The sequence below is a fragment of the Nelumbo nucifera genome, chromosome 4, assembly GCF_055504915.1.
Source record: "Nelumbo nucifera cultivar China Antique chromosome 4, China Antique-T2T, whole genome shotgun sequence".
Taxonomy (NCBI): Eukaryota; Viridiplantae; Streptophyta; class Magnoliopsida; order Proteales; family Nelumbonaceae; genus Nelumbo; species Nelumbo nucifera.
Genome location: NC_142652.1, coordinates 49637024 through 49664874, shown reverse-complemented (window position 1 = coordinate 49664874; position 27851 = coordinate 49637024). Strand labels below are relative to the sequence as shown.

Below are 27851 nucleotides of genomic sequence, written 5' to 3'. Positions count from 1 at the left end.
CAGTAACCCGAACCAGGAAGAGAAGAAAGAAGAGAAGAAGAACAAAGAAAAGAAGGGTCTGTCGAAATCTGATGGTTATTCCATTCAGTCGACCCCCTTAATAGTCATTTAGATTCTAATGACATTTACAAAGACTAAACTGCCCTTACTTAAGTGTGGGGCAGAGTGTCTAATAAAACTGCCACATAAGCAAATCACTTAACAAACATAAGATGACTAAACTACCCCTATTCGGCTCACTTTAACAGGTTTATTGTCTTTAATATATTTCAATTTCCCCCTAGCAGTTAGATTCTAGCTGTATTAGCATGCTAGAGTCTTACTTCCTGTGGATGCCGTAATTCAAAAGGGAACGCTGTTATACTGTTTCAGCAATCTGCACCAAAAAGTTAACTCACCCCAAGATGATAGACCACCAAACAACAATTTCCACTAGTCTGAAAACATAAAAATTATAGCCACAACTCAGGGAAAACACAAAAAATCTTTTCTAACTGCTAGATGCCTTCAAAAACATGAGTTGGGCATAGAAAAGCATGTGTCACCACACTGTTTTCACACATCATTCAATAGAAAACCCATGGAATCAAGCAACTAACCTGTACCATCTATAACTAGTCCCCCTTTGAATCACCAATTAGAAGGAATCTAGAAAACCACCAACAACTCCAGAAAAATGGCCATGGCTGCCTCTTTTCTATTGGGTGATCAGCCCTTTTTAGTCCTCTTGTCTTCCATTAATATCTAGAGAAAGTTATTTGTAGACAGAGGGTTGTATCACTGTATGGTGTCTGGAACAGACCAGGTCAATCACTTTGGCTCTGATACCGTGTGATCAGACCTGAAATAAATAAAATAAAGCCTGAAAACAGTCTAGAAAATATTCAGAACTGAGAAGAATAAAAGAAGAGAAAATGTGAAGAAGAGAAGAGAATAGAGAGGAGAACTAGGGCTGGAAACCAGAATATATTGAACTAACAGCTCTCAACTGCCACCCATCTTTTATTAATTTGATGATGAATGCCAAAACTACAATCATACCCCTTGTAAGTAATAAAGAAACAAAAGGGAAAATAATTACAGCCACCACCTAATTATGAAAGAAATAAAACTCCTAACATTTCGTTACCTCCAACACCCTTCATTTCACAATTGAACTATCTATTTTTATGATTTATCTTTTTCTAGGTTACACATCCATATGGGTGCTGATGTCATTGCAGTTTCCAATGGAACATGACTAATTAGAGCATTCATTTGAACCTCTCTCCATTATTTAACTATATTCTTTTTGTTCTCATTCAGATATAACAGAATTGCAGAGAGTAGCATTCATTGCAGTTGCCAATGGAACAAGACTAGTTACAGCAAACTCCCTTTTTGTGCGTCTGACAATAAACCTCTCTCCATTTGCCTTTGAACTTCCTACCATCTACCTCCCTTTTGTCAAGATTCTCAAGGATTTGGGTCTTCAAGATGTGCTATCAGTTGACCGTGCAAAGGATATTTTGCTGAATCTCCAGAAGGAATGTGGATACCAGCGCCTAAATCCAAATGAACTCCGTGCAGTGATGGAAACTCTGCAATTTATTTGTGATGGAATTATGCTGGCAAACAAGTCAGATGCATCTGGTTCAGAAGCAATTGTCCCAGATGATGGATGCAGACTTGTTCTAGCTAGATCATGTGTATATATTGATTCTTATGGCTCAAGGTTTATCGGGTCTATAGACACTTCAAGACTAAGATTTGTTCACCCGTATCTTCCAGAAAGAATATGCACAACCTTGGACATTAGAAAGCTATCTGAAGCGGTTGTCGAGGTAAGATGATTATCTATGAATCACTATTTTTGCGAAAACTTTCCTAATCATTTCTTTATTTCTCCAATATGCATGTCCTACCTTTTTTCAAATGAATCTGCATCTGGTAATAGGAACTGGATCCTGAACAACAACTTGCAGTCATTGAAAGCATTGGAACAGTTCCACTCACAATTATCAGGGAAAAGCTGTTGAGTAGATCATTTCAGGTTGCAGTATGGACTATTGGGAATTGCATAGCCGGTAACATGCCTGCATTTGAAGGCCTGACATTGGAGAGAGTACAAAACTTACTTGAATCCATTGCAGATAAATTGCAGTTTGTTCAGTGCCTACGTACTAGGTTTCTTCTACTTCCAAAGTCTCTAGACATTACCCGTGTAAATAAGAAACCCATTATTCCTGAGTGGGAGAATGAACCTGGACATAGGACTCTTCAATTTGTCAACCAGTCGAAGACTTGTATTTTAGTTGCTGAACCTCCACATTATATTTCCATTTTCGATGTTATTGCTGTTGTTGTGAGCCAGGTACTGAGCTCACCAATCCCATTACCTATTGGGCCATTATTATCCTGTCCACAGGATTCAGAGAAAGCAATTGTTGGTACCATGAAACTTGGGTATGAACAAGGAGAAATTGAGCCCAAATTTGGGCATAATTGGTTGCTTGGCAAGGACTTGCTGCCGCAGGATGCTCATCAGGTGCAATTTCATCCACTAAGACCCTTCTATGCCGGAGAGATAGTGGCATGGAGGACAGGAAAGGATGGAGAAAAATTGAAGTATGGTAGAGTTCCTGAAGATGCAAGGCCATCAGCAGGACAAGCACTTTACAGGTTTAAGGTGGAGACAGTGCCAGGGATAACTGAGCCTCTTCTCTCATCTCAGATATTCTCATTTAGAGCCATATCAACAGCCAATGAGAGTTCCATGTCACCCTCTACTGATGCTAGGCATGTGGATATGGAAAACAAGATGGATGTCGAGGTACTGAAAGGTGCTGAAAGACACGTAGCTGGACCTTCTCAGGTGTGAGCTTCTTCTTGTGACCTTTTTGTCATAAATCCGTTTTTATGTGGCTTCACTTTTAATACAATAATACTAGCAATAATTTGTAACATGACGAGCTCCACCTGGACAACAATTGTTCAACAGAGGTAAACAGTGCATGTGGTACATACACAGCAATTTTGCAATCCACAAATCTTGTCCCAGCACAACAGATGCTTTCCAAATCAAGTTATTGAATGGAAAATACACAGCTTGCCCTGGGAGCATCATGTTTTGGCAGGTCTTTAGTCATATTTGAATGGCAAGATGCTAAAGACCTGCCAAAACATGATGCTCCAATATGAATACTCTGGACCAGTCCAATTCAATGTCTGGACCATCCAATCTGCTCAAATTGGTTCCAATCCAAACCTGGTCCATTGAGATCTGTATTCTTATCTTCTATCAGTGGACCAGATATTGGTCCAATTCAATGTCTTATTGACCCATCCTAATTAAATCAATTTGGATGGGGTCCAACCCAAAAACTGGTCCATTGACACCCCTACTAGGGACTGGCTACGAATGCTTGTGTTCAGGACTGGCTTAGGAGTTAGGACTACACATTTAAATTTTACCTTGTCCAGAACTATAAGAAAATGGTTGGCTGAAAGCTCACTGGATGGAGGTGTGCTTCATATGTACTTCATATGTACTAGGAACTGCACCCTTAAGTTGATGCACAATATTGATATTGCATGAAGGTCACAAAGATTACTTTTTTGACTGCAGCAAAGTAAGGAACTCCAGTATGGTCGAGTTTCAGCAGCAGAATTGGTGCAGGCAGTACATGACATGCTTTCTGCCGCTGGAATTAATATGGATGTGGAGAAGCAATCCCTACTGCAAACAACCTTGAACCTGCAAGAGCAACTCAAGGAAGTTCAGGCAGTGCTGCTACTTGAGCAGGTATTCTGCTTGGTTTTTTTACTACTTTCTATTTGCTTCTACCTCGTTAAGTGGATGTGCAGTCTCTTCTTGTCAAGCTTTGACGGACATCTGGCTGCATTTTACAGATTTGATTTAACTGGTAAAATATTAAAGACAGTATTCTGACCTCTTTTGATCCAGATTTAAAGAAATAAGCCACTTCTCAGACAGCCACAAACCTGACCTGGATGAGCTGATAATAACTATTTCTTTTGCACTCTGACACTGTTAGACTGTCTATGCTGTCCTTTGACCTCAAACTAGGGATCTATATTGCCAAATGCTAACCGATTGGTGGCCCAGTTGGTACATCTCTGGCTTCAGAATAGTAGAGACGCAGGAGTTTCCACCAATACCCCCCCCCCCCTGGTTTGTGTAGCCCCAGTCAAAAACAACTAGGGATCTAGATTAGACAGTGAGGTTATTTTATCACTGCAACAGTTCTACACATTAAGGAATTGGGTAGACATTTTTCATTGTCCAGAAATGGTGCATTCCCGTGTGCATGATATCTACAGGGATGCAAGCAAGAAATTCAACATGTGCAACATGCTAGATGGGTTGGGCCTGCTAATTTGTTCTTGTACATGTCTAACAGTGATATAGTTGCGCTTTGCCTTGTATTCTAACAGTGACTTATAGTTGTTTAGAGAAGTTGGTGGAAAAATCTTCCGATGTAGCAGGTATATGGGGGCCTAGCGGATCCTTCTCTGCATTCTATTCATAGCACAAGCATCAAAGCTTTGGATGGGCTGTTGTAGACATAAGCCTTTGCCATGTGTCAAAAATAGACCATATGAAAATCTAAATTTGAAACTATAGACATCTAATAAGTAATATCATATGATCCCCCATGTGGCATGTTCTGATGAGGCTACCTTTTGTTTTATGATTTTGAAATAATGACATTTATTTTCTAAGTAGGGATGCTGTCTGAATCTGGAAATAACTGTTCTTTCTTTTAGCGTATTTTTTTGATAGGGGGAAATTTTTGCAGGAAAAAGCTGAAGTAGCAGAAAAAGAAATTGACGCAGCAAAAGCTGCATGGCTGTGCAGAATCTGCTTGAGCACGGAGGTAGATATAGCGATAATTCCTTGTGGCCACGTACTCTGTCGTAGATGCTCATCTGCTGTCTCTAGGTGCCCTTTCTGTCGGCTCCATGTTTCAAAAACTATGAAAATTTTCCGCCCATAAAATTGGATTTGGCATTAAAGAAAAATCAAACATATACAAGGTAATTTTTTATTAAAAACTTGTACCAATCTCTTAGGCATTACGAGTATTACATGAATTTGATCTTTTCCTACCATCAATTTGTAATTGTCCTGTAAATATTTCCATTGAGATTCTAGACTTGTATGGGATGGCGGAAGGGGTGTACCATGTACATAATTACACATTGTAATGTACATAATAATATATTGTTTTATCTACAAACCAAGCTTGTCAAACAAAACGGAGCAACGTGGGTTAGAATTTTCCCTTTCCCTGTTTTTTTCCTTTTCATCATTGACACTACCAAGGTTCAAAGTATCGAAAATGCTAAGTGTATTAAGAAGTAAATTTTAAAAGACATATCGGGATATGCCTTGGATACTCGTGTATTGGACAAAAATTAAGATACATATAAATACACATGAAAACATTATAAATATTTTAATAAATTATAAAAATACATTAATAATACTTAAAAAGTTAATATAAGGTTTCAATGAGGTGTATATATGTTAAATTAATATATTTTAATAGTTTTATGAAGAAATATGTTGTGGTCAATTATAATTTTATTAAAAACTCAATGTTTAACTATAATTTATAAATTATAATTCTTAAGTTTTAAGGGATGGAAAAAACCTAACTATCCTATCCAACCATAAAATATGCATTGGCACAACTTTTAAGTGTAAATATAATTAATAATTATTTTTACTTAAATAATTATAATTTATTTTTTATTTTAAAAAATGAAAAAAAAAAGAAAACATTGTAAATATATTAAAAAAATAATTATTGAAGCAATTTCTCAGCCACTGGATAGACTTGGGGAGTTTATCTTGACAAAACTGACATTGGTGTGCTGTCAAGGGTTGGAGCAGCTTGTTTTAGTTGTTAGGGTTAGACCCCAAGTACATCTAGTGGGTGTTTATTAGAAGCACTGAATTTGGACCAATTTTCAGTTATGCTCTGGACATTGGAAATAGATGCACAAACCTGAAAAGTTACACATAATCTGAGACTTGATTATGGTACTACACTAGGTGTTAGACTATGATGTTTTTAATATGCCAATCGGTGAGGTCCATTAAGGGTTAAAAACCTTTGTATGTTGGGACAGTTTAAGAATTCGCCTAAGTGGGTGATCATAGTGATAGAATCGACCCCTTTGTCAGACAAAGTGAATATCAAGGTTTACACTCTCTCTGATGGAAACCTAAACGGCTTGCAATGGATTTCACCTATGTTTGAAATTTGGTTTTGCAATTTGTATTTATATAATATATATTACAATTTTATGAAAAATGTTTGCAAAAGGTTTTAACCCTGAGATACATCAAAGTAGAAAGTGTGGCACTGCACTTTGTAGCCAGGGGAGAGGTACATCCCTGTTGCGTAGTGTTTTGATCATTATGGGCTGAGAGGTTAAGTGTAAGAGACTATTATAAGGATGATTACCTGATGGGCTTTGTCATATATAAATTCATTATCTTTGTGTCTTCATAGGGTGGTTGAATACGATGATCACTCATGTGTAAATGTTGGGCTCAAACTGGACCAATGTTGATTGGGTCAAAGGCTCACTGCCCTGAGTAGTGAATTTGACATAGTCTCTTTCAAAGGTTGGGTCGAACTCATGTGAGCTTATCTGAGATCATTGTAGGGTTCAACGCCCTACAATATCAGGCCTAAAGTGGCCATGCAACACCTTGGGTTGTGAGCCTTTGAAGTAGATGGGCTTAAGGCCCATAATTAATAAGATTTATTTGTCACATGGCAACTTCATGTGATCTGGGTCAAATCAATAGAGCACCTATCCTCTTAAGATGATAAGGTTTGTTTTTTAATAGAGTCCAGATCCAAATTAGATTTGAATAATTTCCTAATTTGATTAGGAGAGTGCTCCATAAGAAGATAAAAGAAGAAGGGGGTGAAATAGACTAGAACACCTCTCTCTTGTTCTCTCATCTTCTCTTTGTCTCCCAAGAAATCCTATCATGACCTAGTCTTTGAAGAACTGCTTTTTTATCAATTTTTCTTCTTGTTTTTACAAAAAAAAAACGTTGAAGAAAATCAAGCTAACTTGCCTCATTCGATTCAAGCTAGTTGGATCACAGTTTTGCTGAAAATAATTTTGCTGAATCGACTTCACCTACACACTGCGCCATCTTCAGTGGTGGCTAGTTTTATGACTGATTTGGGCATGAACTTCCACCTTGGGATCTACGCTTGTGGTATCTATATTAAGTATAATTTCTCATTTTTATTTGGTTTCAAATATGGTCCATTTTAGTGCAAAATCGATCCAAAAAAATTAATTTACAAATTCACCAGGAAATCGGTTCCCATAAGGGTTAGAAAAATTCTTGAAATTTCACCTAACCATCTATCATGGTTCAGCTATCCATATGATAGATTCTAAACCCTTCCAACAGTGGTATCAGAGCACATAGTTCAGTTCTTGAACTGAATAGAATCAGATTTGAAAGAAATATCAAATTGGCAAGAACTAGTCAAGTCTATTTAACCTAGTCAACATGAAAAACTAAGAATTCAATTCTTAGATTTTAGGCCAATGATGTAAATATTAATATTTATAATTTCTGATATATTATAGAATTTTTATATTATGAATTCTTGAATTCTTGGGCTAAAAGTGTGATGGAATCAAAATCTTTGATGGTGGCAAGATTCATGCACACCGTTTGATTAATTTAATTATTTGGTCTATAATTAAATCTTTTCTTTTCTAGAAAAAATGTATTAGGTTTCTTTCTAATGTCAGAATAAGAAATTAGAGTTGTTCTATTTTATTTATGTTGGAAAAATCACTAGAGATAATGGAGAAAGAGAGTAGGGAAAGTCGATCTAGAGATAGCAATTTGATGGCTTCCTGCATTTGTTTAATTGAATTTGAACCATTACACTATCAGCCCTAGTTATTTAATTTTGATTAATTGCTATTTATTTGCTTATATGATTGTGAATCATAATTGAGAATTTTCATATCATAATTTATGTGGATTGAAGCATGTTTTGGGCACCAAGTCCTAGGCCAATTTGACCTAGTTTTGGTCCCACTTACATAAGTTGAACCTATGGTTGTTTGGGAACTGTTAACAGCCCTTTGGATCACTGTATAAGTGATCAATTTTGGATATAGACCAGGGGTTTGATGGACCACTGGATGGATTAATTCGGCCCATGCCTGTAAAACCTAATTAGAATTAGATTAAAGCAAGTTAAGCCCATTTCAGCATGGATAGCTATATGGGCCAAACTTCCTTTTGTAATTGGTTTCATATACCAAGATAAATATTATTTAATAATTATGTCCATTAATGGGGCAATCATGTGTTATGTGTTAATCTAATTGGAGGTTTTACAAGTTTTAATTTGATTTTGGTCAATTTTGTATGTGATGTGCTATGTGAATGTGATTCATGTATGGACCATAAGTGTTTGGCCCATAAAAAGACTTGTGTTGCTCTCCACAGCCATCATGGTTGAATGCACATAATTTCCATGATGTCCATGGATTATTGTATGATCTCCCTCTAATGGGCCTTCCTCTTATTTCCTCTCCAAAAATGAACCTCTTGGGAATCCTAACCCATTTAGGGTCCATTTGAATATGATTTTATGAAAGTTAGTGGGAGCCATTATGGTAAGACCTAAATCTGACATATGGACTAATATACTTATTTCCTTATGATGATATCTTTCACAATACGTTGGGCCTTTTATCATTTAGCATGAAAGCAACCCAAATTGGTGGGCAGAGATGCACCATAAATTAAGTTATCTGTCTTTACTGGAACCAGTGGAATTGCTTCATAGAATGATAGGGACATCATAGACTAGTGGGAGGGGCCTATCCTAAAATGGAAAACTCTTTCACAATACGTTGGGCCTCCCGATATGATGAGTCAGCACTTACCAGTTAAAAAGATTTAACATAAAATGACAATGAACCTTGTTTGATGGAGGCCAAAGGGAAAGCTCATCAAAAGGGTGGATACGTGATCCTTCACAGAAAGTGATGGGGTTATATAGCTGAAATAGTTGGCCCCATGCACCTATATGATTTCCTACACTTCCAGAGATATGAAAAATGTCTCTGCCTCTAAAATAGAGAGAAATCTCAGAGATGAACAAATAGAAATGGAACGTAGATAAAAGTCCTTTCTACGGTACATAACATGAAACAATAATTAGGCTGTGGGCTAATATATGCATGATATTTGTTAGAAATTGCACATAGACAATTCGCTAAATTATTAGATGACAACAAACTCAATGGACCAAACTACATAGATTAGTTTTGTTACCTTAACTTGGTTCTCACATCAGAGAAATTGAACAAAATTGCCACCAACCTAGCACTAGAATGCCCCCTAATAGAGCCTCTAAAGCAAGAAGAAGGGAATATCAAGAATGGGAAGAGAAAAACTCTCTTGTCCGATGTTACATCATTGCCTCATTGGACTACTATATCCAAAGGCAATTTGACAAAGTAAAAAACTACAAAGATATTCTAGATAGTCTAAAGACTATGGATAAGGAGCAAATTGTTCTGCACCACATCAAATTATTGATGACCACCAAGATGACCAAGAACCAACTAGTTTATGCCCATGTCATGAAGATGATAGGTTTTATAAATGAACTAGAGGATCTTGGTTCTAAGTTCGATGATGACACTAAGATTGATGCCATCTTAAAATTTCTATCCACATCCTTTAATCAATTTGTCATGAACTACAACATGAACAAGCTAACAACTAGCTTATAAGAGCTCGACAATATGTTACAGAGAGATAAAGAATTGATTAGAAAGGACAAGCCAGTGGTCATGCTTGTTGAAGGAGGCAAAAATGGTAGAAAGAAATGAACGAGCAAGAAGATGCCTCAGAGGATAGGCAACAAACAAAAGAAGCAGAAGAAAGACAAGTCATTAGACGAATGTCATTTCTACAAAGAGACTGGGCAAAGAGGAATCGTCCTCAATATCTAGAATCCCTCATAAAGAAAAATGAGGTACTTTCGAAACTCAGTTCATAGAGACTAACATGTTGGCTACTTCTACATCCTGGTGTATTAACTCTAGGGTTTCTACTCATGCACGTAACACATTGTAGGGGTTCCAAGAAAGCATAAGGTTGAATGATGACAAGGTCATGCTCTTCTGGGGACATCTGCAATCGTTGTAGTTGTTGCTATAGGAATAACAAATTTAGTTTTTAGAGAAGGGACTATTACTTTAAAAGATTATCTTTATATTCCATTACTTAAAAGAAATTTGATTTCAGTTTCTAAGGTTTGTAAGGGTGGTTATTCTATTTTATTTAGTAATAAGATTATAATTAAATTAAATGACAAATTCCTTAGTCATGGAGAACTTGATAATGGTCTTTACGTTTTCCACCATTCTCTAGAAATAAATGTGATCGAAACAATGAGGAACACATCCCATAAAAGGAACACGAGAAACGATTAATCCCATATGTCTATGGCATTACCGACTTGGCCATATAAACAAAAAACATATCTCAAGATTGGTGAATGATGGTCTTCTAGATTTTCTTACAGTAAAAGATCTACCAACTTGTGAACCTTGCCTTCAAGGGAAGATGGAAAATAGGCCATTTACATGTAAGCTTGAAAGAAGTATGAACATACTTGACCTTATACATACTAATGTATGTGGTCCCATGAATGTTATGACACAGAACTAACACTCTTATTTTATAACTTTCACTGATGGCTATTCTCAGTATGGTTATGTGTACCTAATGAGACATAAGTTTGGATCATTTGAAAAGTTCAAAGAGTTTAGACATGAAGTCGAGAAATAGTTGAAAAGACAAATCAAAATTCATCAATTAGATCGAGGAGGTAAATATCTCTCCGATGAATTCAATGACTACTTAAAGGACAATGGGATCATATCACAATTGTCTCCTCCTACTACACCACAATTGAACAGTGTATCAAAGAGAAGAAATTAGACTTTATTGGATAGGGTTCGGTCATTCCTTATCCACTTAGAATTACCCATATCCTTTTGAAGACATGCATTAGAGATTTTGACCTATGTGCTAAACCGGGTTCCAACTAAGTCGGTTCCTAAGACTCCTTTTGAGATATGGATGGCAAGAAATCAAGTGTAAGACACTTGAAAATATGGGGTTATCCAACACACGTCAAAAAAGCAAGTGCAGACAAATTGGAATCCAAAACAAGTCGTTGCCTATTTGTAAGCTACCCCAAGGACTCTATTGGGTATGTCTTCTATGACCCACGAGAGCAAAAGGTTTTTGTTAGTCGAAATGCCCACTTCTTAGAAAATGACTACATCCTAAACAATCATTATCGAAAAGTCATTCTTGATGAGGAGGGCTCAAGGGTAGTGGGAGATAGTCCACAACTTTTAGACGACAATATTCAGCTTAGATTATCTGCTCGGGTATCTAAACCTCCTATATGTTTTGGCTATGATCAAGAAAGTTATAGGATGGAAGCAATGGACAAAGAGAAAGATCCCATAACTTATAAGAAGCTATGTTAGACATAAACTCCCTAAAAGTGGATAGATGCCATAAAAATCAAGATGGACTCAATAAAAACCAATAGAGTTTGAACTCTTGTAGACCCGCCCTTGGGGTAAAAGCAATTGGCTGCAAATGGAATTACAAGAGGAAGCTTGATGGAAAGGTTGAAACATTTTCGCATGTGGTTGTGCTTAAATCTATTAAGATATTGTTGGCTATAGCTACACACTATAATTACGAAATTTGGCAAATGGATGTCAAAATTGGGTTCCTGAATGGAGATCTTACTAAAGATATTTATATGTAGTAACTGAAAGGCTTTGTTGCCAAGGATCAGGAACATATGGTCTGTAAGCTGAATAGATCTATATATGGATTAAAGCAAGCTTATAGAAGCTGAAACATCCGTTTTGACTTAATAGCCAAATAGTTTGATTTCGAGCAAAATTTGGATGAACCCTATATTTATAGAAAAATAATGGGAGATAAGCTTACACTCTTGGTTCTATATGTAGACGACATTCTTCTCATTAGGAATGATGCATGAATGATAATCATAGTGAAGGTATGGCTTTCACGAAAATTCTCCAATAAAGATCTTTGAGAAGCTTCTTACATATTGGGACTTCAACTCTATAGAGATAGATCAAAGAGGTTAATTGGATTGTCCCAATCTACTTATATTGACAATATTATCAAGAGACTCAGCATGTTGGATACCAAGAAGGGATTTCTTTTGACGATGCGCAATCTAGTCGCTCCCTCGTGTCCTGTGACTAGGCTTGAACAAGGTTCTGATCTGGCAGTGCCGAGCTGCATGGCCGAGCTGGTATTTGTGCGTCCAAACTGGAAAGAGCTGTAAAGAGAGAAGAGTAAGAGTGCTTGGGTAGTTTTTACCCGGGGGAACACTCTGATGCTTAAGTTCGAATGGGAATTTCGTGAGAATGTATGAAAGAGCTTAAGTGCTTCAGTGTGCATACGTTTAAGAGTGGATTTGGAGTCCCTTTTATAGTTATCTGGGGTTCAGATGCCTAGGGCAACGCCTCTGAGTCTTTGGCGGAGCTGTTTCCACAATATAAGGCATGTTGGCACATCAGTTGCTAGATTCACACGACAGTTACAAGTCGTGTAACTGTCCCTATGGTCACAGTAATGACTTCCATGAGGGCGTGGCGCGCGGAACTGTTTGGGCGAGCTCTCGTTGGCGGTGGCTTAGTCTCGCCCCAGCTCAGCCGCCCACCTGATGTCGGGTACCACGTGTTGACTTGTCGAGCTAGCCTGTTGACTTGGTGCTATGCTGTGAACAACATCCACGTGTCGTTATTTGTGTGGAGGGACCAAAATGCCCCTCGTCAATTAACCTCCACTCTCGAGCTGTTGTTTAGCTAGCGAAGAGAGTAGGACCTTCTAGGGCATTTTGGTCTACTAGCCTTCGTCAGTGGTTTAGCTCAGTCGGTTTGGGCTCACGGTCCAAACCGATTCTTCTAGAATCTTCTGGAGTTCAGAAAAAGGGATGTGATTTTGCATTCGCGCGTACGGTGCCTGTGGCAGGTGTTTCAAATTTGAATGCACGCTTAGATTCGAAATTTGAGTGCGTGCACTCATTTTTGAATTTTTGAATTCACGCGGTTAGGGATTGAGCTTGCACGCTTGATTTCTGCTGTCACCAAGCTGCCCCACACCTACACCATTGGATTCCTGGCACCGCGCCTCTTCCAGCTGCGGTTTTCATCTTGGCTATTGGTTTCCTCTCCCGCAAGCTATAAATACGGGGCCTCTAGTGAGGTTCCCACTTATTCACTATTTTTGGATTTTCTAAAGGAAGAGGGTGGTCTGCGAACTTTAGTTTCTCCTTATCTCGAGTTTTGTTGCCATCGTTGCTGGCTCCCCTTTGTTGTTCTAGTGAGTACTCTTGTTTTTACGCCATGTCTCATTTTAGTGAGGATAGGCAGTCTGGCGGTAGGTTGGACGATGAATCGAGCTCCTCTGGAGAGGGCTCGTACAGGGTCTATTTTGGTGGTGCCTTAGTAGGTAGGAGAGAGGAGGTAGAAGATGTAGTAGGTAAGTTTGAGTTGACTCAGCTGACTGGGGAGGAAATAGTTGAGATATGTCAGAGGTATGAGATTCCCGACGAGTATCGTTGGATTAAGCCTGCTGTTAATCACTATCCTTGAGACCACGTGAAGGAAGGGGAAATCCATCATATGGAAGGTCGAACCATGTTGGATGGTAGGGAAAAGTTTCAAAAATTTCTTTTTACCCTTCTAGGAATCGCATTCCCAGTTTTAGAAAAACTGCATTTTTCAATGATCATTCTTGTATCGAACTGGACCAGATCTGAAACCAAAAGAAAGGGAGAAGAATACCTGATACGGGTTCCACACGTGTAGCTTCCAAAGTGGGTGTTCATGCCCAAAGAGGGTACCAAAACCAACTTCCACTAAAGATGGCACAGCTTAGGGTGAAGTCGGTTTAGCAACATAGTCCTTCAGCAAGAACTGCAATCCAATAGCTTGGATCGAGCAAGGGAGAGGAGCAAGAAATTAATTTGATTTTTCTTGCAAAATCAGAAGTGAGAATTGATCTCTATCAGTCCAAGAACTAGAGAACGAACTGGGTTTGTGTGGCGGAAAGAGCAGAAAGAGAGAGAGAACTGAAAGCAATCTATTCTGGAGCAGTTCGCCCTCCTCTATATAAGCTTTAAAGATCAACTCTCCTAATCCAATTAGGAGCTTCCTAATCCAAATCTTTATTTGGATCTGGACTCTTTAAGTGGATAAGAGGATCCATACCCATATTCGCCCAAGTCACATGACTGCTTTAAGTTGTCATTTGACACCCTGATTAATCTAATTAGTCATGGGCCTTGGGCCCATTTAACAAGTGGTTCTCGTCCCCTTTTAGTTGCTGGCTAATTTGGCTCTCTTTGTACGGCGTGAGACCCCAACAATGACCTCACATAAGCCCATATGGGTTCGACCTAGCTTCTGTGACAAAGCCTGGCCGAATTCACTACTAAGCACAGTGAACCCCTGAGCCCATCAGTATGGTCTCTTAATGGGCCCAACATTTACACTAAATGGTCCATGAGTCCAGCCATCCTATGAAGGCCCAAGGACAATGGTCTTAAGTGAGATATATCCCATCAGGTATAACAACCCTAAATGGTCTTACACTTAACCTCTTAGCCCTTAATGATCAAACACTACCTGATAGGGAAGGACCTCTCCCCTGGCTGCAAGGTGCAGTGTTCTACGCTCTGCTCGGATGGATCCCAGGAATTAAAACCTTTTGCAAACATTTTTCTTAAAACATAATATATATATATATATATATATATATATATATATATATATATTATCATATAAATATATTTTGTAAAAACAAATCTCAAACAAGTTTGAAATTGACTGCCGATAGTTTTGGTTTCCATCAGAGAGAGTGCAGTCCCGATCATTCACTTTGTTTGACAAAGGGGCTGATCCTGTCACTATGATCACCCCTCGAGTGAATTTTCAGACTGCCCTAACATACCCAAGTTTTGACCCCCAAAGGATCTCACTGATTGGCATATCAAAGACAGCCCAATCCGACACCCAGTGCAGTACCATAATCAAGTTTAGGGGTTAGGTGTAACTTTTCAGTTTTGCCTAACAGTCTCCAAGGTCCAGGGCATAACTGGAAAATGGTCCGGGTTTAGTGTTTCAAACAAACACACACTACATGTGCTTCGGGTCTAACCTTGGCAGCTGAGACAAGTTACCCCAACCTACTTGGCAGCACATTAGTGTTAGCTTTGGCAAGATAAACTTCCCCATGTCTATCCAACGGCTGAGAACATTCTAAACTAACACGAGTCTCATAAGTGTCCATTTTAAGGGTAATAACTCAGACACACCAAATATAACATGAATCAATTATGTACTTTTATTCATTTACAGTAAATGTATATGTACATCAATCTGATTAGAGCTAAGGGCATACACTATCTAACACCACGGCCGGGAGGGGTTGTGCGTCTATGAGGAGTCATTGGCAACTGGTCTTCGCTTCTCCCTTCATCCGTTTATCACTACTGTATTGAGGCGCTACAAGGTATCGCTGGGTCAGCTTGCCCCAAACGGGGTCTGAATGCTGGTTGGCCTAATCAGTTTATGCCACCACCGGGGCTTCCCTTTGAGTCTTGAGGCCTTCTCAGCTTTAGTCCAGCTAAAGAGAATCTCCGGTCCATTTTGCTTTTTCCTTCCCTTTCGCAGTGGGAGGAAGATCTTCAACTTCCCTAATAAGGTTAGGAGTTGGAAGAAGAGGTTCTTTCTTCTTGAAAAGGTTGGAGATTGGGATGTCGAGGCTGCCTGGTATAGTAGTTGCTAGAAGGTTTCCGAGTGCAGGGATGTTGAGCTATAGGCTACGGTTCAACAGCTCGTCCAGGAACGAGTTAGGATTGAAGAGTTTCTGGCCGAGCTGATGCTTGTTCAGGTAGGACTGAGCTGTATAGGTGGGTCAGTTGTCAGGTTGCACATTGCATATTTTCTTTAGGTCATACATTTGCTTATTTCCTTTTCTTGTTAGCTCTGTTGATGGTTCTATTCTTATCCACAGGTATGGCGAGCTTGTCTTTAATGATGTCAGCCAATGAAGAGCTGAGGTCTTCTCGTAAAAAGTGTTGAGCTGAACGCTGGTCTTCCAAGGGGAAGATTTCTTCATCCGAGACCTCTCCCGTCATCAATTTGAAGGGGGAGGAGGACCTGATGTGTATTGATCAGCACCCGCCTGAGCCCCAAGTCGCCCAAGAGGAGTGAGAGGCTGGCCCTTACATATCTGACATTCCACCCTTTATCCCTAGTATTCCTTATGTGTCTGTGATTGACCGGTCGAACAGTGCACACGTGGCTATCCAGTTGGCTAGGGGGATTCTTCTTCCTGAGGATGTGCGGAAGTTCGGCGAGCTGGGATCTCATCGAGACGGGAGCTCGACTGACCCAGTGCATCATCTAGGTTTGATACTCTCCTTAAATTCCTTGATCTTTTTCTGCAAGACTTCTCATTCTGATTTCGGTTCTTGTAGGCGAACACTTATAGTCAGCTTCTACTGGACAGTGCTCACTCAGGGCAAAAGGTGCAGGTTAGCAGGCGAACATCGGTTTACTCAATGCTGAAGTGCTAAAGCTCCGACTCAATTCAGATGGAGAGTGCCAAGAGTGCCAGCACCTGTATCAAGTGAACCAGAGCCTGCAACGTGAGTTGAGCCAGTTGCAGCGCGAGTTGACCCAATCACAACACGAGCTGAGTGAGGCACGTCGCGAGCTGGAGGAGAGGCAATCGAAGTGCACCCAGGATTTGCTCCGAGCTAGGGAGGAGGCTGTTGCCTCATATCTGAAGTCTCCCGCATACGAGAAGCAGAGGGCAATGGACGGTATTCCTTCGATGAAGAGGTGATGTGCAGAAGTTCGCCTGAGCCCCAAGTCGCCCAAGAGGAGTGAGAGGCTGGCCCTTACATATCTGACATTCCACCCTTTATCCCTAGTATTCCTTATGTGTCTGTGATTGACCGGTCGAACAGTGCACACGTGGCTATCCAGTTGGCTAGGGGGATTCTTCTTCCTGAGGATGTGCGGAAGTTCGGCGAGCTGGGATCTCATCGAGACGGGAGCTCGACTGACCCAGTGCATCATCTAGGTTTGATACTCTCCTTAAATTCCTTGATCTTTTTCTGCAAGACTTCTCCTTCTGATTTCGGTTCTTGTAGGCGAACACTTATAGTCAGCTTCTACTAGACTGTGCTCACTTAGGGCAAAAGGTGCAGGTTAGCAGGTGAACATCGGTTTACTCAATGCTGAAGTGCTAAAGCTCCGGCTCAATTCAGATGGAGAGTGCCAAGAGTGCCAGCACCTGTATCAAGTGAACCAGAGCCTGCAACGTGAGTTGAGCCAATTGCAGCGCGAGTTGACCCAATCACAACACGAGCTGAGTAAGGCACGTCGCGAGCTGGAGGAGAGGCAATCGAAGTGCACCCAGGATTTGCTCCGAGCTAGGGAGGAGGCTGTTGCCTCATATCTGAAGTCTCCCGCGTACGAGAAGCAGAGGGCAATGGACGGTATTCCTTCGATGAAGAGGGGATTCAAGCTCTGTCGACGTTATCTAAAGTCCATGTATCTTGATCTTGATGTAAGCTTTGTTACTACACGCAAGGTCCCGCACGAGCTCATTATGCAAGTGGTGACGAGTAGCTCGGTCTACAGCTCAGTTGGTGATCTAGTGGAGATGTCGGTGGTTTCCCTTAATGTTCCCGAGGCTTTATGCTCCTGTAAGCTTTTTGGGGCCTGTGTGCCCTGTATTTGTCTGAACTTGTTGAACTTTTTCTTTTCTTCTCCTTTTTTTTAGTGGCCACTTGGCCCATTCTCTTGTATGACCGTTTGGCCTTTTTTGATTAATAGAAGTAGTTGTTTCTTGTATCGACCTTTGTTTTCTTGGCTATTCCTCGTGTTGTTCAGCTTGACTCTACCGTATAGTATATCTCTATTCTTTTACCTTTAGCACTATTGACTTACCTTTACACGATGTTGGGCCGAGCTGTTAGTTAATTCTGGCGAGCTTCTAGATGTAGCTTGAAACACTTTGTTTTCAGAGGTAGTACCTATGCAGGCTGTCCGCATTCCAAGCCCGGGGCACTACCTTCCCATCAAGTGTTTCGAGCTCATGCGCGTTCCCTCCTATGGTTTTGGAAATCCTATAGGGGCCTTCCCAATTCAGGCCGAACTTCCCCACACCAGGCTCGAGTACCATAACATTCCTGAGTACTAGGTAACTGATAGCTATAATTTTAACCCTAGCAAGTGCACTAGTTATCAAGTAGTATAAAAATATCGTTCCCACGAGGATTTAACAAAATAAGTATTAGAACTACAGCCTTCCTTTGTTATTTGGACAACCGAAATTCATATCCAACAATAAGAACTACTGAAAATTAAAAATAGAAAAAGAAAATATAAGCAAGGGTAATCAATAACTGAATATGCAACGATTAATTGAGATTGCTAGGACCATTGGTCCGCCTAACCATTCCAATGAACATTAATGGATGAGATTAACCAAGATAATTTGTCATTTCCATAAGCTGAAGTTTTTCCAATTTTATTTAATATTCTTTCCCAAGATATATCAAATCTACTTCTATCAAGTAACCCTTCAATCTCTTGACTAAAGTTCTCAAGATAGAAATGCATTAAGTTCAAGGAAAAACTTATACGTGCAGATGAATCATGTGTATATATCCCTATATACCATTCAATTCACACCATGAATTATTCGGTCCACTATATGAATTCCTCTCCTGATTCATTCACATAAACCCAATCAATTAAGAGATGGCCACTCCTAATCACATTAAGCATAATAACTCATAGACTATATGGAAATCACAATCTTGGATAAATTAGAATAAAAATATATTCATTGTCATTGTTAGGCTTTCCACAGCCCTAGCAATAAAGAAATCAATTCATGATAAAGGAAATAAAACAAACAAGAGGAAAGAAAGAACTCATGATGTTGCCATTGGAGCTGAGATCTTCTCTTCTTCTTGCCGCCACCTCCTTCTTGAAGCTTTCTTGCCTTCTTGATTTCATTCTTGAAGCTTTCTTGATGGTCTTCTTGATTGCTTCAGAGAGAACTTCAGTAATTGATAGATTGATCCCAGGTGCTAGTACACCCACCCTTTACATAGTTTTTTTTTGGGGGGGGGCTGTTACAACTACTTGGAGTTATCTCAAGAATGGACAATCCAGGTTAGTTTTACACTGATCCTATCATATCTTATCTTATATCTTATCTAATGATCTCAATCCTATTTAACTTTCTAGAATTACATTTAGAATTCAAATCTAAGAGGACTCTGGATTCTTGAGTTCGAGTGGGCTGCTTTAATAAGTTGGGCTGTTACAAGGCTTTTTCTACGAATTGGGCTTCAGCTGTGAATTGGGCTTTACTATGGATCCGCTCCGACTTTGGGCCCGCTTTTGACTTCGGTGTAGGCCGAATCTGTCAAAACCTAAAACATCAAAGTTGTAGATCTCGCTCTTATCGTTCCAGTGCATCTTGAATCAGCCCAATCGGAGCCCGGATATGAGAGTTAGGCTCAGATTACTGAACGGTGCCGAAATTGTGAAAAACCCTCCGATTAGCCTTGTTTTCCTTCTGACAGCTTCTTTCCTTGCCCTGAATCAAAATACCAGCGTAATGAGTCCAATTAAGTGTTAATTAAGTGTAAAAATACTGAATATCAGAGATAAGAATATGATAATTTTTATTCACATCAGTCACCAACCCTGAAGTTGTGTTTCTTAACTCAGGCATTGTAGTACCTAGCTACACGTTGTTGGTATGTTGTAGTTTGAATATATGCGAGGTCTTTAACTTCTCCCACTAAGTCGAGGTTGGCTCACAAGTATTCCTCATTTGATTCTTTAGTGTACACTTCAGATTGCAGTGTCGAGATCTCCATTTTAGTTGGTATTACTGCCTCAGTCCCGTAAGTTATGTTGAAGGGTGTTTCACCTATCGTTGCCTTGATGGTGGTTTTGTAGGCCCATAGCACGCTAGGTAGCTCGTCCACCTACAAACCCTTAGCTTGAGAGAGTCGAGCTTTGAGGTTGTGCAGAATGGCCTTATTGGTGATTTCAGCTTGTCCGTTAGCTTGGGGGTGTGCCACTGAGGTAAAATTTTGTCTTATTACCATATGTGCACACCAATTCTAGAACTTAATATCCTCGAATTGCTTCCATTGTCTGAGATCAATACCCTAGGTAGGCCGAACCTATAGACTATGCTTTGCTAGAAGAAGTTCTCGATGTTGTGAGCTGTTATGGTGACTAGAGGTTCGACTTCAATCCATTTGGTGAAATAATCCACTACTACTACTAGGAACTTCTTCTGCCATTTTGCTGGCAGGAAGGGGCCGAACAAGTCTATGCCCCACTATGCGAATGGCCATGGGCTGTTTAAGTATCTCAGGTTGGCAGCGGGCTGGTGCAGGATGTTGGCATGTCATTGACATTTGTCACATCGCTGGACTAGCTCGGTTGCATTTGATTTCATGGTGAGCGAGTAGTACCCTTGTTGTAAAGCCTTCTGAGCAAGGGCCCTGCCCCCATGTGTCCTCCGTAGAGGCTTTCATGGATCTCGTGTAGGACTTGATTAGATTCAGCTCGCCGTAGACATTGCAGGTAGGGTAGTGTGAAAGACCTCTTGTAGAGCAGCTCACCCACTATCACATAGCGCGTTGAGTGTCGTTCTATTCGTCGAGTTGCGTTCCTTTCTGTCGGTAGTGTTTTGTGTTTCAGGTAGTTATAGATCGGGTCAATCCAGCTTGGCTCTATATCGGTTATATCGGCGACCTCTTCTCCTCCTTTTTCTATTGAGGGGCAAGGTAGCTCTTCTATGTAGACCGTTCGTTTTGTCGAGTCAATCATTCTTGCAAGTCTAGAAAGGGCATCGACCTCTGTGTTTTTAGATCTCGGAATTTGTTGGAGGTATCAAGAGTTGAAACTAGGGAGGAGTTTTCTTACTTTGGCCAAGTATGCTGCCATGGAGGGTTCTCAGGCTTTGTAGTCCCCATTTACTTGATTTACAACGAGCTAGGAGTCGTTGCAAACTACCAGGTGTTTAGCTCCCACCTCCTTTGCTAGTGCCAAGCCAGCCAACAATGCCTCATATTCAGCCTCATTATTTGAAGCTCGAAATTGGAATTGGAGCACGTACTCCAACTCTACATCACTAGGTCCGTAGAGTATCAACCCAGCTCCGCTCCCGCTCTGGTTGGATGAGCCATCCACATGAAGTATCTAGGGCTCTTCATCTCAGCCTGCTATCTCGCGAGCTAGAGGTGGTGCCGCACTGGACGAAGCTTCTGCTTCTATCTCTATCCTTTCGGGGTGTGGCGAGCTAAAGGTACACTCGGTAATGAAATGTACCAAGACCTGTGCCTTTATCACTGGCTACGGTTCATACTGGATATCATATTCACTGAGCTTGATTGTCCATTTGGTGAGTCTCCTTGAGACCTCAGTTCCTAAAGAACTTGCTTCAGAGGTTGATTGGTTAAAACTATAATTGTGTGGGCCCGGAAATATGGTCTCAGCTTTCAGGCGCTAGCACTAATGTAAAGGCGAGCTTCTCTATGTTGGGGTACCTTGTTTCTGCAACGTGGAGGACTTTTCTTACGTAGTACACTGGTTGCTTTATTCTGTCAACTTGTTTTATCAAGACCAAGCTAACCACCTCGTCACTCAAGGAGAGGTAGAGTTTGAGCTTGTCCCCGATCTCAGGTCTGATCAACAGGGGAGGCGAACTGAGGTACCGCTTCAGCTTGCCAAAGGTGAGCTAACACTCCTCAGTCCATTTGAAGGCTTGGTTTTTCTTCATAGCCTTGAAGAAGGGAAAACACTTCCTAGTCGATTTAGACATAAATTGGTTCAAAGCTGATAATTGTCTAGTTAGTCTTTGGGTCTCCTTAACCGAGCTTGGTGGTCTCATGTCTAAGATAGCTTGGATTTTCTCGGGATTTTCCTCTATGCCACGTTGGTTGACAATGTGACTTAGGAACTTACCTAATGTTACACCGAAAGCACATTTATTCGGGTTTAACTTCAAATTATGCTTTCTCAAAACATTAAACACTAGGTTTAAATCCGAAATCAAATTCTTTGAAAAAAGAGTCTTTACAACCATGTCATCTATGTAACACTCTACTTTATCACCAATTAAATCATAAAAAAAAACAAAATTAACAATACGTTGGAAGGTTGCCCCAGCATTTTTCAAACCAAAGGGCATGACCTTGTAACAATACAAGCCCATTTCAGTAATAAAAGCAGTCTTCTCCTGGTCTTCTGGATCCACCAGGATCTGGTTATAGCCTGAATAGGCATTCATGAAGCTGAGTAGCTCGAATCCTGAGGTTACATCCACCAGGCAATCTATGCTAGGTAAGGGAAAGCTATCTTTCGGGCAAGCTCAGTTCATGTCTGTGTAATCTATGAACATTCGCCACTTGCCATTTGCCTTCTTTACCAAAACTGGATTTGCTATCTAGCTCAGGTATTGGACTTCCTTCACGAAGTCCGTTGCCAGTAGCTTTCTCACCTCCTCGTCTACTATGTTCCATCTTTCCGGGGCGAGGTTTCTCTTCCTCTATCGGATGGGCCTAACTATAGGGTCAACGTTGAGTTTATGAGTTATTAGTCCAAGGTCTATGTCGGGCATTTCTGCTGCCAACCAAGCGAATACATCTAAGTTATTTAGTAAAAAACTTACCAGTTCAGATCGCATGGGTTCCACCAAGCGAGCTCCGATTTGGAGCATTTTTCTGGGCTTTGTCTTGGAGACCGGGACCGCATTGGTTTCTTTCATCAGGCGAGCACTTTCTTCGGTATTTTTCAACGGTGGTTCCAGATCTATATTGGTGGCTATCTTGCCCTTTGCTTTCAGAGATGCTACATAGCACTTTCTGGATTCCAGCTAGTCTCCTCGTAGCACCCCTATGCTTGTGTCTATTGGAAACTTTAATGCGAGGTGGTATGTTGAGACTATAGCTCGCAGCGCATGTAGGATTGGTCGTCCCAAAATTGCGTTGTATGGTGATGAGGTGGCAACCACTAGGAAGTCGTGCTCAAAGCGTAATGTGTAGGGGGCAAACCTGCCTCCACCAGCACTCTCACCCTACCAACTAGGCGAACTACTTCGCCACTGAAACCTACCAGTGGGATATCAGCGGGCTACAAGTTGGCTTTGTCGAGCTCCATTCTCTTGAAAACTTCTATAAACAAAATATCTACCGAGCTGGTAGAGTATACTAAAATCCTCTTCACCCTGAAGTCATTTATCAATAGTTTTACCTCTAGGGCATCGTCATGTGGGTACTGGATCCCACGCATATCATCCTTATTGAAATAGATTACTTCCTCTTTCCAGGGGTGCTTGGACAGATTGCCATCTTCTTGTTCCAGCTCCCTTATTGCATTTCTACCTACTGATGAGGTGCAGCCAACAACTATCAAACCTCCTGTTATTACATTAATGGTCCCTTGGACCTACCTTTCTTGTGGTTGCTGGTTGTGGGGAGCTGACTCTTACTCCCTGCTAGCCTAGGGCGCTTCCCTGCTGGTTCCCTCTTCAGGTCGTCGTTCATCTTTAATGAAGTGTCTCAAGTAGCTTCTTTTGATGAGATCTTCAATTTTATTCTTCAAATTCCAACAATTTTCTATGTCGTGTCCTACATCTTTGTGGAAATGGCAGTATTTGTTTGGGTTTCGGGTGGTGGGGTCCCCCCTCATCTTGGGTGGCCACTTCACATAGTCTTTGGACTTGATTTGCATCAAAATTTCCTTTCTCTTGGTATTCAATGGAGTGAATGTCCTGGTGTATGCTGGCAGTGTGGCTGATCGTTTGTTTGACCCTCACGCCGGCGACTTGCTTCATCAGCATGGTGAGCTACTGCACCTGCCTCTTGGCGACTTGCTCCTCCTGGGAGACTTACTTCTCTGTTTGGTTCTGCTCGTACTTGCTTCTTCCTCAGTTCACTTCCTTTTCCCGTTCTGGTCAGACTCTAATCCCACTGCTTCTTTTGTCTTGATGAATATGTGAGCTACATCAAGAAATGCATCCATGGTAGTCGGTGGGTGTAACTCAAGTTTCCATTTCAACTTGCGATGTTTCACTCCCTTCTTTGCTGCCATAAGCTGGGCGTTCCATGTTGAATCTCTTGATGTACTCCATCAATGTTTCATTTGGTTTTTGGATGACGTTAAATAGACAGGTCACCGATTTGGAATGTCTTTTGCTAGTGGCGAACTGGTTGATGAATAGTTTGGAGGACTGGTCCCAATTCCTTATGGAACCAGGAGTTAGTCTAGAGTACCAGAGCTAGGCTTCTTCTTTCAGTGTTGTAAGGAATGCTATACACATGCTGGCATCATTTACTCCATGAAGGAGCATGAGGGCTTGAAAGTTGTTAGCGTGCTCCACCAGGTCCATCTTACCTTTGTAGGACTCTAGGGTCAAGGCCCGGAAGTTCTTTGGCCTTAGGGCTTTAAGGATCTCAGGGGCTAGGGGGTTTCTCATGTCTGGCTGGGTGGTTTAGAGAGGGAGACCATCCTGCTGGTAGCAACGCTATTTTCTCCATGTTGGGCTTCCCTGCTTGCCTGGGCGAGCTAAATCTTCCTTCCGGCATGGTACCTGCACTTCTTGTGCTTCTTCTTGGTACCTTCAGTCAAGTTGGCGGCGTCAGTCCTAGAAGGAACCTCAGGCTATACCATTGGTAGGGTCTTGGTCATCACCTTTGTCAGGAACCTAAACTTGGCTACATACCCATGGATGAGGTGGGTCCTCCCGGTTCAGGCCGTTGTTCTGAGGAAGCATCTGTTGGTTGTTTCTAGGTACATCCTGGTTGTTGCGTGGCACTTGTTAGTCATTGGGCGGTACTTGCTGACTGTTGAGTGGTTGTTGCTGGCTGTTCCGCAGTACCTACTGGTCGTTCCGCGGCACTTGCTGGCTATTCTGCGGAACTTGGTGGAGAGGTACCGACGGGTATCACTGCTGCTGATATTGTTGTTGCTGTTGTTGTTGTTGTTGCTATACAGTCATGAAGGCAAATCTGTTCTCCCAGGACCTGAGTTGTTTGGTGATGGTCTGCACACATCGTACCAGGTCATTGAATTGCTGTACATCAACCGTCGTGGGGGCTGCTACGGGGTTGACAACTAGAGGAGGTACATTTACGTTCCCTTAAGCTTTAGTTGGAGGTAAAGGAACATTGATCTGGCCTATGGTGATTGTGGGGATTTGGCCATTAACGTTGTTATTAGCAGAAGGATTGTTTGAGGATGCCATTGATGGATTTTAAGAAAAGAATAAAAGAAGGGTACTCTAGCTATTTGTTGTGTATCCCACAAACTACGCCAATTGATGATGTGCAATCTGGTCGCTCCCTTGTGTCCTGTTATTGGGATCGAACAAGGTTCTGATTTGATAGTGCCGAGTTGCATGGCCGAGGTGATATCTGTGCGTCCGAGCTGGAAAGAGCTATAAAGAGAGAAGAGTAAGAGTGCTTGGGTAGTTTTTACCTAGGGGAATACTCTGATGCTTATGTCGGAATGGGAATTTCGTGAGAATGTATGAAAGAGCTTAAGTGCTTCAATGTACATACATTTGGAGTGGATTTAGAGTCCCTTTTATAGTTATCTAGGGTTCAGGTGCCTAGGGCAACGTCTCTGAGTTTTTGGCAGAGCTGTTTCTGTTAGACAGTTTTGTATGCCCTTAGCTCCAATCCGATTTGATTACTTTTGACATTTAGTGTAAATAAATAAAGTGCATGTTTGATTCATGTTGTTTGGTATAATTTTATGTAAGACCCTAAAACTGGACACTTATAGAGACTCGTGTTAGTTTTAAATGTTCATAGCCATTGGATAAGTCTGGGGAGATTTATCCTACCAAGGCTGATACTGGTGTGCCACCAAGTGTTGGGATGGCCTGTCTCGGTCACCAGGGTAAGACCCAAGGCACATGCTGTATGGGATTACTCGAATCCTTGAACCGGACCAGATTTTTAGTGTTGCCCTGGACCTTGGAGACAGATGGGCAAAACTGGAAAGTTACACCTGACCCCTAGACTCGATTATGACACTTCACTAGGTGTCGGATCGGGCTATCTTTGATATACCAATCAGTGAGATCCCTAGTGGGGATCAAAACCTGGGTATGTTGGGACAGTCTGAGAATTCATCTGAGTGGGTGATCATAGTGACAGGATCAGCCCCTTTGTCGGACAAGGGTAATGATCGGGAATGCACTCTCTCTGATGGAAACCAAACTGCCGGAAGTTGATTTCAATCGTTGGAATTTTGTTTTGCAAAATTCAAATATATATATATATATATGTATATGTATGGTTTCAAAATGTTTGCAAATGGTTTTAATTCCCGGGATCCATGTGAGTAGAGAGTTCGGCATTGCTCCTTGCAGCCGAGGGAGAGGTCCTCTCTTGTCGGGCAGTGCTTGATCATTAAGGGCTGAGAGGTTAAGTGTAAGACCATTTATGATAGTACCTGATGGGCTAATCTTGCACCTGCCCACAGTCCCTGGGTTTTTATAAGATGGCTTGGCCAAGGGACCACTTAGTGTAAGTGTTGGGCCCATAGGGTCCATGTGATGGGCTTAGGGGTTTACTGAGCTTTTCAGTGAATTCGGCTGGGCCTTGTAATAAAGGTTGGGCCGAACCCATGTGGCTGGTGTGTAGATCAATGCTTGGGTCCCACGCCATACAAAGAAGCCCAACTGGGCAGCAGATTGGAAACTAGTTATGCACTTAACATTTAATGGGCCAAAAGCCCATCTCGAGCTGGGCTGATATGATCACCCATCTATGGGGCGGATCTGAGATTAATGTTAGTAAAAGGATAGGGTCTTTTAACCTTATCCACTCTGGGAGACCAAATTCAAATCAGATTTGAATCTGGTAATCTCCTGATAAGATCAGGAGTAAGCTAACTTAATCTGCAGATAGGATTAAGATCATCCCCTATCCAAATACTGATTTGGATTGGGATAACTCCTAATTAAGGGTTTCTTAATCAAGAAGAAAGGAGGAGAAACCCTTTGAGAAAAATCATTAGATTTCGAACCAAGGGTGAAAAAGCAAGAAAGCATCCTGCGAATTGAGATTAGATCTCATTCACACTCTAGAGAGAAGAGAAACAATTCAGCCATCTTCGTCCCAAGAGTTCTCCTCCAGTCGCCGCCTTTCCTTCTGGCAAGATTTGATCTTTGCAGTAGAAAGAAATCAAGAAATTAATTATTGACATCAGTCTTGTAGAAAAGACTGAAAAAGATTCGGTGCTCATAGTTTCCAGAGGATTCTTGCGAAGGATCCAGTGTGTAGGACACACTCTGCTGGTTCCGTTCCACAATAAACTGTGTCATCTTCAGCAGGAGCGGATCTTGGTGTCTTTTTTGTGCGTGAACACCTACTTTGGGAGATACTGTTTCTCTGGATCAGGTATAACTCCTCCCTTTTCTTTTTGGTTCAGATCTGGTTCGATTACGGTTCAAGTAGGATCCTTGAATATTGTATTCTAAATTTAGGGAATATGATTCCCAGTTGGAAGAAGGTAAGAAAATTTTTGAAATTCACCCACCCATTCCGCAACCTTCATGGCGTCCATTAGATGGATCCTACCATTCTTTCAGTGGTATCAGAGCCATAGGTTCGAATCTTGAACCA

General features: G+C 41.1%; 1 protein-coding gene across 1 annotated transcript in view; it reads left to right on the top strand.

The window, feature by feature from the left end:
* The window catches only part of LOC104589014 (Zinc finger, C3HC4 type (RING finger) family protein), a 103209-nt gene extending 97969 nt beyond the window's left edge, over positions 1-5240 (top strand). The window contains exons 10-13 of the mRNA XM_010247177.3: positions 1306-1823; positions 1937-2854; positions 3608-3784; positions 4803-5240. Of these exons, the coding sequence (XP_010245479.1) occupies positions 1306-1823; positions 1937-2854; positions 3608-3784; positions 4803-5000 (1811 nt within the window). The 3' untranslated portion in view covers positions 5001-5240. The remainder of the gene's footprint in view (positions 1-1305; positions 1824-1936; positions 2855-3607; positions 3785-4802) is intronic.
* Positions 5241-27851: the final 22611 nt, after the last annotated feature.